This window comes from Taeniopygia guttata, chromosome 7 (genome assembly GCF_048771995.1).
Source record: "Taeniopygia guttata chromosome 7, bTaeGut7.mat, whole genome shotgun sequence".
Lineage (NCBI taxonomy): Eukaryota > Metazoa > Chordata > Aves > Passeriformes > Estrildidae > Taeniopygia > Taeniopygia guttata.
This window is the reverse complement of record NC_133032.1, coordinates 19,699,459-19,715,507: the sequence shown is the minus strand read 5'-3', so window position 1 is coordinate 19,715,507 and position 16,049 is coordinate 19,699,459. Positions and strand designations below refer to the sequence as shown.

General features: G+C 35.8%; 1 protein-coding gene across 2 annotated transcripts in view; it reads left to right on the top strand.

The window, feature by feature from the left end:
- Positions 1 to 16,049, top strand: part of CERKL (CERK like autophagy regulator) — a 52,507-nt gene that overhangs the window by 16,667 nt on the left and 19,791 nt on the right. For both annotated transcript variants that reach the window (XM_030277590.4, XM_030277589.4), the window contains exons 2-3: positions 5,011 to 5,253; positions 12,855 to 12,986. In XM_030277590.4, the coding sequence (XP_030133450.3) occupies positions 5,011 to 5,253; positions 12,855 to 12,986 (375 nt within the window). The remainder of the gene's footprint in view (positions 1 to 5,010; positions 5,254 to 12,854; positions 12,987 to 16,049) is intronic.

Genomic DNA, 16,049 nt, shown 5'->3' with positions numbered 1-16,049 from the left:
TTAAACTTCTCCTGTAACACCTTTTTGAAGGACTAGAGTAATGTAAAACTAATCTTCAAACAAAAACCAGCCCTTCCCCCAACCTGGCCCTGGCTGTACCACCTTCTCCTCAGCTTACTGTTTGATGCTTTTGGCAAGCAGAAACTGGAATTTTGCTTTCTCTGCTTGCAGAAGAGAGTACGAGGCATAACATCAAATTTTGCCAGAAGTGTTGCATGACCTATCTTTTTGAAATAAGAAATCATTCAAAATTCATGTGTTTTGAAATGGCTTTTCTGTCTCATGTTTAGAGTAGTTAAATAAGTGCTAAATAGCCAGAAAAGCTTTGCAGTTTTTCTTGGCTTTTCTGGCAAGAGTGATCATATCTGCTTTTCTCACTGCCAGCCCTTCTTAATCAATAAGTAGCTGAAAACTGTAGAGGTTTTATGAATCAGCTGCATGCTGCTTTCTGTGCTTTGCTGATTTACAGTGAGGGAAAAATGGGCTTAGTAGCTGATGGGCTAATAGGTGCTGGTTTTTATGCACTAGACATGATACTAAATATTCCTAAACATAGATTTATAGACATACTTTCAAAAATAATTATATTTAAAATTCTATTTTTCTTTTTTGGTTTATATTAATATAGTTATATTTTATTGTATGTCCCGAATTGTTATTTTGAAAGTAGTGTTCATCCAGTGTAGGATGGTCTGTGATCAATGTTATAATAAATTAGTGTTTTATAATAAAACGGTTCTTTAATAAGTACTGATCACTGTATTTCTGTATTTTCTTTAGTATGGTCTTGATGATTTGTTAAAATTTCTAATTGTTACTGTTAAGTTCCATTGCACTCAGCTATATCAATCAACTATTAAGGAAGTAAACTTTGAAAATGTAGTGGGGCAGAGGGACTAAAATGTGTATAAGGTTTAATTAATCATTATAGTCAGGAGGGCTAGGTGTCTTGCCAAAGGTCATAGGAAGCATTTGTGACCAAGGGAGTATAACACTCTTTGCTTTGTGTCCAATTCTTGTACTTGAATATAGTCACATTTCATGTGTGTTTTCTGGTATTTTCCATGTACTCCAGATATTTGTTATGGAAATCAAGTCCTTAAGTATCACATCTAGATGTTGGGCTTTTGTGGCAAGATAACAGTCCAAAAAGTGGTTCCTTGTTGAAGTGTTGGTGTTTATACTTAAATACCACATTTTCTTTAAAACTGTTCTAATTTTCAGTAGTAATGCTCTTTTTCTTTGTGCATGTTTTCATCAATTTTGCTGTAAACATGAGGCAGTTAACACTCGTTACTAATTAAAACTTGGTTTACTATTTACAATTAAACTCTATTTGTGTGTATTAGTTCCTCATCTTTTGATTTAGCTCAGTATGGTTGATTCAGAGATAATTTTTTTGTTAAATAAGAGATTTGACTACCATAAATAGGAAAAAGATAGGATAGTCTCATCACTTGAAATTAGTGAGATGATAAATAGGGGCATAAAACTTCCTAGAAATTCATCTATCCAGGCAGGTTTTTCTTTTTTCATGCTGTATTTGGAAAAAAAAAAAAAAAGTGGACATGTGCAGAAACTGTGAGTACAATTAGCGTCAAGCAGATAAATCCAACTCTAATCCTGTTTACGCTCTACATCAGACAGATGTGCTGAGATTGATTCAGACAAGCCCTTGGCTTATAGTAACTTTTTTTTAAGTGCCATATATTCTGGTTTTGTTAGATCTTTGTTAAATGGTAAGTGCTGTTAGTTTTGCTCTTCCTAATGCTTGTAACCTACTTTATGCAGGTTCCCTCTCTGCTTTCATGATGACAGGGCAGCCTGGTAGAAGAGATTATCTTTATTCCTTGTAATTAAATTGACTTTTTTTTTTCAGAAGATACAACAATGGGAAGTAGGTACTGAATTAAATAAATAGCATGATATCTAATAGATATACACTTAAATCTCTTGCAAGAACAGATGGTACCCAATATCTTTCTGAGTAATGTGAGAGGACAGTTAATGTTCTGAAACTGCTCACAATAACCAATATGATACTAACGAGCCAATACGGTTTTCAAAGTTTAAAAAGTGTCTAATACAATATATACTTCATTGCAAAAGTAAGCTTGGTTGTTACCTCATTCTAGAAATATTTTATAAATACAGCTCATTACTTAAATTTTCTTTATCTGGGTTGTTTTATAAAATTGTGCTGCATTTGTGATGGTCTTATTTTCAGTAAGCAGAGACAATGAAAATTATAGAATATGCCTGGGATTTTATGCAGATTTCTTTACAACTTTAAGATAAAATGGGCTGTCCTAATCCTCCTAGCTAATTCAGCATTTTCTCTAGAAAAACTTGAGGATGAAGGTTTTTTGCAATTCAGCATTCCTAGAGTTTATATCCTTTTCCAAGATGCCTCTGGAAATGTATTTCTGTAAAACCAACAAGGTCAGATAGTGGTTTTGAAAGTCTAGTGCTGACTAGTAAGAATATTTTATTTTAAATATCAAAAGTTTTGATATGCATCTGAGCAACATAACAATTTGATAAATACAGAGAAAGAGGAAGATGCACAAACAAGTAAATAACTGGCTGAAATAGTAATGAAAAGAAAATTCAGACCTTACCTGGCTTAAGACTAAATGCCATTTTATGAAGGCTAGTGGGGAATAAAAAGTGTTTTATCAGGCCTTCATTTTACTTGACTTGTGCTGGATAAATAGACTAAAGTTTGGAACTTAGTTCTGGTGCACATCCATAACATTGGCATAATAGAGTTCATGATCTCCTCAGCAAAACTAAGAGTTAAATCCAAACTGTGATTTATTTTAAAGAATGATTTATTTAAAAGTATTGAAAAAACAAACTCACTTAGAATATTTGCATTGATCTGGGGAAATGAAAGTTGCAGCTTAGTTACTGCTACAGAATGGTTGTGGTTATATTTCCTTTCTCCTAAAACATGTGTTGTGTGCTGGCATTTTCAGTGCACTGTATGTCTGACAGGGAGACGTTGTGAAAAAAACCTAAGCAGACCCCCTCAAAAATTCTGTTTTAAAAGTTAAAACAAGTCTTTAATGTAGATATTAAACTATGTAGTTCTGGGTAATTTGGGACATCACCAGTCAGTTTTTAATTTCAGGCCTACAAAGACTATTTACCCTGAAATGTTTTAGAAGAGCAGTACAAATTTTGACAGAAACTTAGATCTTGGGTTTAGTAATGTTAGTACCAAGTTTGCTTGTACAATGTTCACTTTGAGTTTCTGTAAAAGCATAGTTCAAATGGAATCAGTCATACAGTATTTTTTTCCTGCTCAGTTCCCTCATTTTTAAGGATACATTGACTGAAAATACTTTTTCAGCCGTTGTGTACAGTACTTCAGGATTTATGTTGGGGGTTTTAAAAAAATCATTTAGGTGAGTTTTCTCCTGTTTATTTGCTGTGTACTTCTGAAAATATGCACTACAGACAATTGCCTGTGTACTATCTCAATGCACACCAATATTTACTTGTCACAGTATTCCTGCTAGGAGTGGAATGATTTCAGTCCAGTTTTATACCTTAGTAGCTGATTTATGGAGATATTAGGATGATAAAATCTAACAAGTTGGGAAAAATATGTGGGAATTATAACAAGGTCATGCTTCTATTTGTTGCAGGCAATTTGGTACAGAACAGGAAAAAATGAATTTGTTGAGAACTGTGATGAGAAGTTATACTGACGAGCTTTAGCTATGTTAGCATGGCTGAGGAGAAGCCATCCAGGATTCCTGGATAGAGAAACGATCACTGCATAGCCTCCTTCCAGAAATGATGTTGAGAAATGCCAGTATCAAACTGTCACAAGAATTGACAAAGTCATTTTTTCCTGCCCAGAAAAAGTATATGACTTTCTGAAACCCTTAGCTTCATGTGGTGTAATGAAGCGGGGGGTGCTGTCCATCTTTCCCTGGGTGACAATTAAAATAGGTTTTCCCAACACTCCAGTACAGTATGTATCAGCTATTGATCAAACAGAATCTGCTACAGTTTTTGCTATTGAGAAAGCAGAGTTGTTGCTAGATTTGGGGAAGTTTTCTGGTTTCTAGCATTTCTTGCCTTGGGCTGGAAAGGGACCTTTACTGACGTGCTGTAGCAGGTCTGCTGTAATTATGAAGAAAGCAGGGAAAATTTTCTTTCTGTGTCCAAAGAATCTGATACCTGCAGGAAGGTCGGTATTGTTACTTCAGTTTGTGTATTTGACTTTGGTTTTGAGGAATCTGAGTGCAGCTCAAGAGAGCAGAAAAAGGAGAAGCCTATACCATAGTGCCTCAGTTGATAGATCTCCAAAAGGCACTTGGAAATGAAGTGGTAGCATCTGCAGCCACAGCATCCATGTAAATAACAGCCCCAAGATAACAAAACCTTCCCTGGGATGAGGATCTTGAACTGTCACAAGAACTTTTTTGAAACTGTTTTTCTTGCCTTCTAAGCTGAATTAATAAATCAAAAATGAAAGCAAAAACGGGTAACACAGTTTTGGCTTATTTGTCTGACTTTTTTCTTGACTGTTTTCTGACACATTTCTGCTATAAACACAAAAGGTAATTGTTGTATCAAATGAAAAAATATGGGAAGCATATAGTCAGCTTGGGTCATAGCACACTTTCTGATCTATGATTTACAAGTGTAACTGCTATGATTGCTGTGATTTAGGTGAATAGAATAAAGAATTTGCTTTTTGAATGCGAATTCAAAAATGTCTTTCTTAGAGTGAAATTTTATTAATTTTTTTGAACGCCAGAAAGCTGAGTAAATAACCTCTTTGAAATTGTTTTGTTTGTTCAGCTGGGTACATAACAAAGTTGGTAAAACAAAAGACCAGTGATTGAGGGAAATGATATGTCATAAGTTTCAATGAAAGCATGAACAGATCCAAGAAGTGAACCTAGAGATGAAGCCCTAACAATACTTTTAGTTGTTACTCCCAGTCACTGTAGTGATGCTTTTCTTTTTGTTTTTTTCCTCTTACAGGTGATTCCAGTGTGGCTTTACAGGCTCAAGAGGAGATTCTCGAAATGAAAGATGTATTTTCAGTAAAACTGAAACGTCGTCGTTTTGCAGGGCAAAAAAAAGGTGGTACTTTGTTGGGTATCACAATTTTTAAATGCTTGAATAAAGAAGAGAATAAGCTTACAGACTGTGCTATCCATTTAAATAACTTGAGTGAAGATCATTGTCAGTCATGGTTTAGACATCTGAAGGAAATTTTAAATGGTAAGCATTTAATTAAGGTTGATGTCACATTTCTTTCTGTTGGCAATACATGAGGCTGACTGAAGCTCAGAAACATCTTGCCTGTGGAAATTAAGACACATATAGGAATCTTAATTCTGGCAAATGTTTGCTACTGAAGTTGTACATAGTCAAGTGTAAAATCTAGAAAAGTGACAATAATTGACTAATATGTCTATAAAAATGAAACAAATTGATGTTATTTTTGGAAGAGTTTTAGAAGTTACTGAAAATAAGTGATTTTCTTTACTCTGACTGAAGAGTCTTTTGGGAAATCTGCTTCTGAAAGAAATAACATATTTAGTTGATATTTTCACTTGAAATTGCATCACACCTGATGGTACTGCAGTAGTTGCACTTCTGGGAACTCTTCAGGAACTTTCTAGTGACGGTTTAGGAAATCCCACTTGAGACCTCTATATTCTTGAGGAGCCTAATGGGAGAGACTTTCCTCATCTTCATAAATGCACAGGTGGCAGTGCTCTTAAGGTTCTGTAGGACTCCTGTTGCATTATTTGATACAAATTTTATTGATAATAGGGATGGAATGCAATTCTTTACTTTAAAAGCATCTTTCTGTGTTTGCCTAGGCTAATGCAAATTTCATGATGCTTTGTTTAACCAGTTGTAGTGTTAGTTGGTTGGGGTTTTTTTTATTTTACGGAAACTCTACCAAAAATAAGAAAAAATATTCACCATATAGGGAAAAGAGCCCCACAAGTTCAAGCTTTTCACTGTAGTTTATATTTGAAAGGCACAGAATGTAGCACACTTGTGATTTAAATAACCAAAATTACATCCCTTCCCCAATACCAAACTCTGATTTAACTCCAAAAGGTGTCTCTGTTTACAGATTGTAGCAAATGAGTTTGTTTATTACAGAAGAAAAGCAGTCTATCTTGTGACACACTACTAGAACTCCAGTGGAATTGTTAAGACTGAGCCAGATTATGGAATTCAAATCTTGTACATCTGTAGTGTTTGTAACAACACTTTGAATAAGAATTTATGGTGTGCTTCTACTAAAGTTTCACAAGCAAATATTAAAGAAACAACATAAGTTAGTAATGGTGTGCTCTTGCATTGTTTGTTTGCTTTGGATTTTCCCAATGAAGATGTGTATTAGAAAGTGCCTTTCCTTTTCCCCTTTTGAAAGACTTTATTATGAGGTATCTCAATCTGCAGAAGTGCCAGGATTCCTGTAGATCTCCAGCTACCCATAAAGGCAAGGACATTTGCATAAGGAGCAAATGTCTGTTTTGTTCCTAGATTACTCTCCATCTATCAGGAGTAGTGATACCATATGGTCACAGAAAAAAAAAGCTGTAGAATCTCCAGCTCAGGTTGCCTTGACCTCGAGGTGCAGCCTCTGTTTTATAGCTTTGTAATTGGAAGCCTCCTGAACCTGAAAAAAAAGTGTTCTGTGCAATGCTCCTTTCTAGTTCTTCCTTCAGTCTTTCTCCAGAAGCACAGACCTTGTACAGATGTTTCTTGGATCTCTGATCAGTACATTTTTTTTTTCTCCTTGCCTTCTACTTCAGGAATAAACAGGACTCAGAGACATAAATATAACCAAATGAAACCCTCATCATACCAGTTGGTAATGTGTAAATTCTTCTAAGTCTGAACTAAAAGTATACAATGCAGCTGAGTTCTGTTGATTTCTCGGTGGCTGATATTTCTGTGTGAAACAGTAAAAAATTTTCATAGTTTTTGCTGCAGCTTTTTTCTTATTTTTCTTTCTTTTTTAAATGAACTCAAATTGGCTGCTTCTGGTTTTATCCTTCTGAAACAGTAAATATTACTTCCCTACCCTCCACATACAGTCTGTCTGATCATAAAATAATTTTTCATTAACTGCTGCATTATTAATTTGAAGGATTTTTTCATTGTTTCTGGGCTGGATCAAAGTAAAAGCAGGTGATTTATCAAAGTAGGAAAAAACCCCCTATATTTGGTCAATAATATTTAGACATTCTGACAAATGGGAATACATGTTACTGACAGGTGTGTTTCCTCTGCAGATAAATGCAATTTATACTTGTTTACCTTTGACAAGTTTTTAGGTTTTTATGCATATACATTGATTAGGGAAATACAATAGCAAGTTCATTGGTGATAATATGAGCCAAACTTTATCTGGAGGTTTCTAATGAAGATTTTTTTTTAAAAATTATTTTATAAATATATTTTATATAACATATATTTATAAAATATAATTTATTTTATAAATATCTTTTGTATTTTATTTTATAAGTTTCATGTACACAGTTTCCTTTTTACAGTGTGATCCGTGTCTGGCATGAATGTTTCATACGTGTTTTTTCCCTATTAATTTTTGTTATCTTCACAGTGAGTGTCCTATGTTACTTTGACTTTGTTCAGAGTACTTCAATTTAAAGTTTAACTGAGCTATATTTTTTTATGAAGCCTGTTATCATGTGAGTGAGCACACACAGATATAAGTGTTTAGAATTTAGTTATAGTGACTGCTATTATCTTTCTGTGTGTGTGTGACAGGGTAACAAAATGTATGTGCCGCCATCCTCCCATATTTAAGTTCATTCTTATTTTGTGCCCACTGTTGCTGCTGTTCCAGTGCATGCCAGCTAGATATGAAGAGCTTGCTCACTGATAGAGCATTCCTGAAACCTGATCTGTACATCACATGTGTGTTAAACTGCTGTGAGATAACCACTGCCATCTTCATGCACCTCTGGAGCCTTGGCTCTGGGCTGGTTTCTGTAAGGCCCCAAAGGGCAGCTTAGACAGGGTCTAGCGTGCTGTCACCTTGTGTCAGCCCTGGTGCACACCCCACTCTGTGATTTCCATTTATACATCTCATCTTTTTGTACAGGATTCACAGGCATAGCATGTGGGGACTTACTGTGTCAGTAGAATTCACTGTTTCATCTGAAATACTCTGCACATGCAAGAGGATCTTGCAATCCTCTACACAGTGGTTCTGAAAGGGTTGAGGCAGGCTCAAAAATGAGAGAAAATGGACAGTTGTCAATGCTCATCCATTTTTCTAAACAAGATAAGACTTACTAACAGCTGATTTGAAAAAGCTTTACTTAAAAACTTTGTAAATTAACAAAAGACAGTAAATGTAATTAGGAATAAATGATAAGGTAGCAAAATAAGCAGAAAGTGCATTTTATGTTTATCTACTGTTCTGTATTATCTATCACAAGGGGATTTGATATGAAAGCCTGAAACTTCATGCATGAAGTTTTAATTAAACCATTAATGTTAAACATTAACTTAGCTTAGTTAATATTAACAGTGGTGTCTCCATAGTTACATTAGTGACTCTGTCTAATATTGTTAGTTTTTCTCATGTATGATATTCTTAATGTTGTATAAAGTATTTATAAATGTAGGTGGTAATGACATGATTCCAGGCTCTTAACTTTTGTAACATAAACCCATTTTCCTAAGGCTGGGGCCTGAAAGCAGCACAGATGTATGTCTGAGCACAGCGTCTCTGCTGCCCTAGGAGCCTTTGTTTTCAGAACACCCTGATTGACCCACCACCCTTCATGGTTCACTGATTCACTTGATAGATCAAGTTTAAACTAGTGCATATTAGCACATTTGTTAGTACTAGGGGAACAGTTGGCCTTCCTGCTTTAGGCTGCTGGCTCGTTTCAAATGGAGCAGCCAGGGAAAACAATAGCAGAATACCAGTTAGGGGAGCCCCAAAAGGCTGGCAGACTGGGATCAGTTGCACACAGTAGTCAATGACATTGATTCATTCACATAGATGTTGTTTAAAGACAATTAAAAGATTATTATTCAAAAACACTTTAAAGAAGCTTCACAGTAATATTGTGTGAAAGTTTAGTCTTTGGCTGTTACAGGATATGCTTTCATTAAACTCAGTTGTTTGGTGTGTTCTAATGTGTCCAGTGCACACCAGGAATGATAAAGTAATAAATTTTGTCATGATCATCCTTCATGTCAGTTGGCAATTATTTGCCACAAATAAAATCACTTCAGTAATGTACCATTCCTGCTCAAATGCCTTGTTTGTGAAAAATATTTTCATCAACGTAATATTTTATCTCTCTAAAAAGTAAATTCATATTCAAATACTCACAAAGATAATATCTTAATACTTTGGTCCTGTGAATTAATTTGGTTCTTGAAAATCTTGCTAGGATTTATGTGTTAACTCTGATATGCTTTTCAGCAATAGTCCAATTAACGTAATTATAAATACAGTTCTGGTTTAGAATGGTTTAATGAATTAATTTTTCTTAAAAAATTAAATTCAACCATTTCCTCAAAAAAATCTAGGATTTTTTTCCCTCACCAGCTGAAAAGTCTATTTTCTTTTGCCTCCATAGGAGTTTTGAAACTTTATATTGCCATCTAGGGTTAAATTTTTACATCTCATATGCAGAAACATTGAAGTGAGATAGTGATGTTTGCTTTTCTCCCTTCAGTTTTCTCCTGATGTCTGTTTCGCAGAACTGTAACTTACACTGTCTGGGTAACAGAATTTTTGACACTTTATCTGTTTTCTCTACTTCTACAAACTGTACTTTCCTATTCTTTCCCCCTCCTTTGTCTGTTGTACTCTTATATTTGTATGTTTGGGGGTGTGTTTTTGGTTTATTTTTTGTAACTTTAAGGGTATACTTAGATATCTATGACTGAAGACCGTTTTTACAGATTTTTAGCTCTGGGTGTTGGTGGGAGGTTGAGTGTTAGGAGGACCAGCTGATCACAGCTTCTTGTAAATAAGGTAAGAAACATGACAGCACATTTATGAATATGGTTAAATCTTTTCTCTTTTGATGCAGAAGTCATTGTTCTTATAAGTTATCAATTTAATTTGGACTGATGCTTTAAGCAAATGATCAAGTCATAGAATTTTTTTTTGGTCTTAATATTTTTATAACTTCTAAAAGACTGCAACAATAACAGTTTGTATATTTCAATTAAGACACTGTTATAATGGCTTTATGATAATTATTTATATGTATTAATAGTCTTTGGGAGCTTTTATTTAGACTTTCATGTTTGTGTTGTAATTCCTGTGAAAAGACAATTCACTGCAGTACATATCTGCGGTGCTTCCTTCTGTTTCTAGAGACTCAAGAAGATTTTAGGTTGGAATGGACCTCTGGAGATGATCTGGTCTAGCTTCCTGCTCAGGGCAGGTGAGCTTCTAATAAAGATCAGGTTGCTAAGAGCCATGTCCAGATAAGTTTTGAAAATCTCTAAGGATGGGCAGTGCTTAAGGGTGGACATGGCTTAACTGCCCTCATTGTGAAGGACGGTTTTCTTTATTTCACACTGGAATATACCTTGTGCCACTTGTGTCCATTGCCTTTGTCCCTGCACCTGCGGGAAGCCTGGCTTGGTGGCCTGTGACTGCCACAGGAGATGCTCAAGGGAAGATTTCGGTGGATTTTGTCCTTGAGGCTGGCCAGGCCGCTGGCTCCTGCCTGCGGCTGCTCCGGCCCCTTGCCGCGGTGGCAGCTCTGCACAGCTCTGGGCCGGACCTGCTGCGCCTCAGCCTAAAGCGGGGGCAGTTCTGCAGTGCAGCCTCAGGAGGTGCTGAGAGCCAGGCTGGAGTGACACGCCTTGGGCTGTCCTCCTGTTCCTGCAGCCCGGCGAGCCCCTGCCCCTCCGGGCTGTCCTGGCACTGCTCCCTCATGCTGGCTCCGCTCCCTCGGGGCTGCCAGCGCTCTCTGAGGCGCTGCCCACTGGAACTGTCTGTGCTCCCTGCCGGGCTGCCCGTGCTCTCGGTGCTCCCTACCGGGGCTCTCAGCACTCTCCGTGCTCCCTGCCATAGCTGCCCGTGCTCTCGGTGCTCCCTGCCGGGGCCGCCCGTGCTCTCCGTGCTCCCTGCCATAGCTGTCAGTGCTCTCCGTGCTCCCTGCCGGGCTGCCATCTCTCTCTGAGGCGCTGCCGCTGGGCCCGGCCCCGTCCCACGCTCGGAGGTTTTGCTGGCTCAGGTGCTGCCCTTTGGGTTTGTCACACTGGACATCGTCAGGCTTTTCTCAGACCTTTCTTGTAGCTGATCAGGGTCCTCGTGAACAGCAACCATTCCCTCCAACACATCCACAGTCCTCACCTAGTTGCCTATTTTCTTTTTTCTCCTTTTTGAAAGAGGTGCTTTTGAACACAGGTGTTTGTTCCTGCAGGCATTCAGGATTCTCTAGGATTAATTTGCCTGCAATGACTTGGCACTTTGTGCAACATTTTGACGTAAACATGGTTATACATTTTTTTTGGTGTATGATTTTGAGGTTATAGCAGCAAACTGATTCAATAATTTCCTTCAGTATCTTTAAGAGCGCTTCTAAATTTTCTGACACAAACTGGATAAGGAGCTAGTTTGTTTTCAAGATTCTTTGATGTGATGAAGTAAATGGAAAAATTATCTCTGTGACTTCTATAATAATGTTTTGATCGTAAGGAATGCTTTCCTCTTTAATGTTGAAATAGTGTTCAGCTATAATTTCTTTGAGTAATTGTTCCTGTTCAGTAGTTGAGGTAGAGTAAGTGGAATGAGCTGCAAGAGGTCCCTGCTGACACTCTGAGGGTACATGTGGCTGCAAAAATTGAAGTAATATTCTTCATGGGGCAGGAATATGTGATTTCATTCTTGGCTCCCTTTGGAGTTGTGGGCTACTACTAATTTTGTTCTTGAATGTTGAAAGCAGTACACTTGCTAGACATTCTAGCTTTTATTTGGCTAAGAAAGTGATACTGAAACAAAATTCAGAATTGTTAAAATCAAGCATTTTAAATAAACACCAAAAGAAGAACAGTATTGCACACTAATGCTTGCTTCTTGTAGCAAAGCAGCCTCACTGAACCATGGCAATTGCAGGAATTCTAGGAAAGTGAATTTGAAAAGTAATGCTATTGGTTTAATATGAGTTATTTACTCTTCAACAGAATGCCATGTTTCAAATAAGAAAATTACTTCATGGGATCAATGTGCAAGACAAGGTCCAGCTTTGCATAGCAGTATTTCTCAGTGTTATTTCCTTGGAGTTTGTTACTCCAAAGGCCTAAATTAACAATAATTCTCATATTTCCAAATGGTACTGCCAATTTGCTATTACTTTATAATTTTGGACCTCCTTTACAAAAAGAAAATTTCCTTTGGACTCTTTGATTTGCACTCTCAGAAAAGAAAAGTGTTGGATTGTTGCATCAGTTTTGTTGGGTGTTACTTCCGTATGCCTGCTGGGAGTGAGTCATTACATTCCAACAAGGATATATTTTTGTGTTTGGGTTTTTATCTTTTTTGGTGCCCAAACTTCACATTCACCCTGCTCCTGAATTAGGGTTTAACTAGGCTGTGATGTATGCATTTTTTGTTTTGGTTCCTACAACTGTTTATTAGCTGTACGCACAAAAATAATCAATATTGTAATTTAAAGATAAGTAGTGCACATGCAAGAAATTGAGACTTTTTTTAGACTGTAATTTACTTATCCTGTCAAAGTATTGTAATGGTTCTGATTAAACAAAAAAACCAAACCAAAAACGTTTAAACTGTAAAAATAGTCGGTTTGTGTATAATCTTGAATGTTTTGTTTTCTTTTTAGGTTTTCAAAACAGACCTAAATCCTTGAAAGTGTTTGTTAATCCAAGCAGCCACAAAAGAGAAGCCACTAACATTTATTATGAAAAAGTTGCACCTCTTTTTAAACTTGCTGACATAAAAACTGATGTCACAGGTAAATTGCTTCAGAGGTATAATTTAATCCTTTGTGAAACTAATAGTTAAGCATGTGAGACAATTTGAATTTACTCCTTATCCCTATTGCCTTTAACTGCAAGTACTGAATTAGGAACTGTAGTTGATACAACACAATATATTTTTATTTGGTCAAAAAGTGCTTTAGTAATTCTCTTATTGATTCAGTATTTTTCACCTATAGCAATCAATACTAGTAATCTAGTCTTTTTTCCTATGTCTGTTGTAACTGACTTGAAAAATTATCAGTCTCAGCTTAAAAAAATTATAAGAGGTCTCATCTTGCAGTCGTTCCTTAAATTTCTTATGAAATGATGACTAGTTCAGGTTGCAGGCCAAAAATTATTTTGATAGAATCTGATTTAGCCATGAGAATATACTAGTGCAATAATGGTAGATGAAAATTATCTTGCTAATTTTATTCCCTGTATCCATGTATTTTTTTAACTACTTAGCCCACAATTTAAAGTAACATCAATGGAAGATTAAAGACACATTAGAAGAATTGTGAAAAAGATTGTGTGTATTAGAATTCTGTAGCAATAATTTCTTAAATACCCTGAACTGAGAGGGAATGCCAGCAGATTTATGTAAATTTTAATTCTCACAGACATATTTTTCCACCTGGAGGGCATGGATCATAATATGAACAGACTAATAATGCTGTCATAATAGAAATTGACTTAGTCTTGTTCAGTCACAATTAAAAAAAAGTTTTAATACAAGTTGTGAATACAATTTGTGGAGGTTTCAAAAACATTTTTACTAGTGGAACAAAACCAGTTTTAAGTTTATTTAAAAATTATTTTATTTGAAATTTTAATAGGAAACTTCTAGGTTGAGCCAGAAAAATGCTTAATGGCCTATCCTTCAGTTAAGGTTATTTTGGCAATGTTGAAATAGTCCTGTGCTTATTAGCTGCCTAACACTCCTCCTACAGGCAAAATGAGAAAACTGCATTGCAGTTTTCAATACTGGTAGAGAACTAAATAATTAAGAATTATGTTTTGTTTTGTTTTGTTTTGGTTTTTTTTTTTTTTAATAGAGGGTGATGATGGGTGCTGAGTAAAAGTTCTGTCCACTGGTACGCTATTCAAATAAAACCAAGTGCTTTATTTTGACTAAATTGAACTGGGTTTTTTCCTTCCATAATTGTTTTGGATTTTGTGAAGTTGGAGTTTGCAATTTGCTGTTCCTGCTGTTTTGGAACATGGCCAATATTTACAAAACTGGTCGTGTACAAAGGTGTATTAGGTACTGTAATTGTGAAGGCTTTTGTACAATTTTTGCACTGAAGATAGTTTGCATTTTGACTTTTCCACATACATATCTATAAAATTCATTGAATGCCAAGTTAAAGCTTGTTGAGCACAAACATTTTATAGCAAATTTGAAATTCTGAAGTGGCTCCTAGTGCATATAAAATAAAAAATTTGCAGGTTACTAAAAACACTTCAGAGCATTAAAGATTGACAGTGTAGTGCTGAAAGACAGAACTCTGCTCAGCCAGTCTTGTGCATTGGTAGCTGTTGCTTCCTCTCTGATCAGGCTTTCCAGATCTTATTCTTCATTATAGCTTCTCTTGGAATAAATTTCTTATGTGTTTAGAAATATTTTCTCCTACTCTTTATGGCAATCTAAATACATGTATGTAAATAAATGAGTGTATGTAGATAAGTGAGATGTAACATTTACTTTTTTCTAATAATTTCAAAATTTTGTAGAGTTTTCTGGTTTTTTTTTTCTCCCCAAATGGCTTTGTGTGCTACACTTTAATAATTTCAGTAAAAATAACCAAAGGTATTGTGGAATGCATTGTGTTTTGCTGGGGTTTTGGGTTATTTTTGTCACATGCAGTAAGCAAATCTTTTGCAGTAAGCAAAAAAGTGCTTAGAGCTCTAGAAAGTGTGAATTGGAAAATTTAAACTGAAGCAGTACTTTTAACTGTGGCTAAGGTGAAAAAACAGATAAAATCTGGCCTCTTTTAAGAACTGGGCAATTTTTTGTGCTGCAGCTGGGATGGGGCTCCTAGGACAAGAACGGTGACTCTTCCAAGAATTGAGTTCTTCAAAATCTCAGTCCACTGTTGAGATGCCTGCAAGTACTGGCAAACTGTGATAATTGGAGCTAGTATTTTAGAAATACATTAGTATTTTACAAAATCTTACACAAATTTAAATAATAATAAAAAAAACAATAAATAAAGGAAACCCTGACAGAATCCTGGCTTGTCTCACTTCTCTTCCTAGTTTTGACTTTTTTGCTTCCATTTATAAACACTTAAAACCTGGACTTTTAGGCAAAAATAACAACCTTCCCAAACTCTTATTTTTATGGCTGAACCACAAAGGAAAGGAATGTTTGAGAGTTGGACAAATTGCATTGGTTTTAACTTACCACATGGTAAATACCAACAGATAACTGGTGTTGATGCTGGATGAGAAAAAGCTGTTATCAGTAACAGTTAATCCCATTGATTTTAGTCTGTGACAGGAGTGCCAGTATGTTTAGGTATCACATGAAAGCATCCCCTGTTTCAAAGTGTTGAACTAATTTTATATTGCTTTTTCTATGTGTAGAAGCCAAGCCCTTGGTTCTTGTTTGCTATGTGAAGGGGATACTAAAGTATTTTTGGAGTATGTGTGACTGTTCAAATGAGGTGCACCTTTGGTGTCCTTCCTTCAGAATGCTGTTATCTAACACTTAAGAACAAAAAATTATTGAAAAAGAAAATATTTCTAAATTATGCATTAAAAATGGTCAAAAATAATTAAATAGTATTCTTATGATAATGATTTTGACCAATAATAGATCTGGATCCTTCTCAAACAATGAAAGACGCTTTCTTCCTATTATCAAAATGCATTGAGTAGCTTTTTTTGTTTGTTTGTTTTTCCCCTGAATTGGAACAATGCCAAATATTCAAACACTTAGCTTTTTTTTCCAGCTATCAGAATGATTTATACATGCCTTTCTGGAAGCTGCAGAAAAAAGAAGCCTGCAGAAAACTTTCTAGACATGGTCTTTTTATGTCTGTATTGGA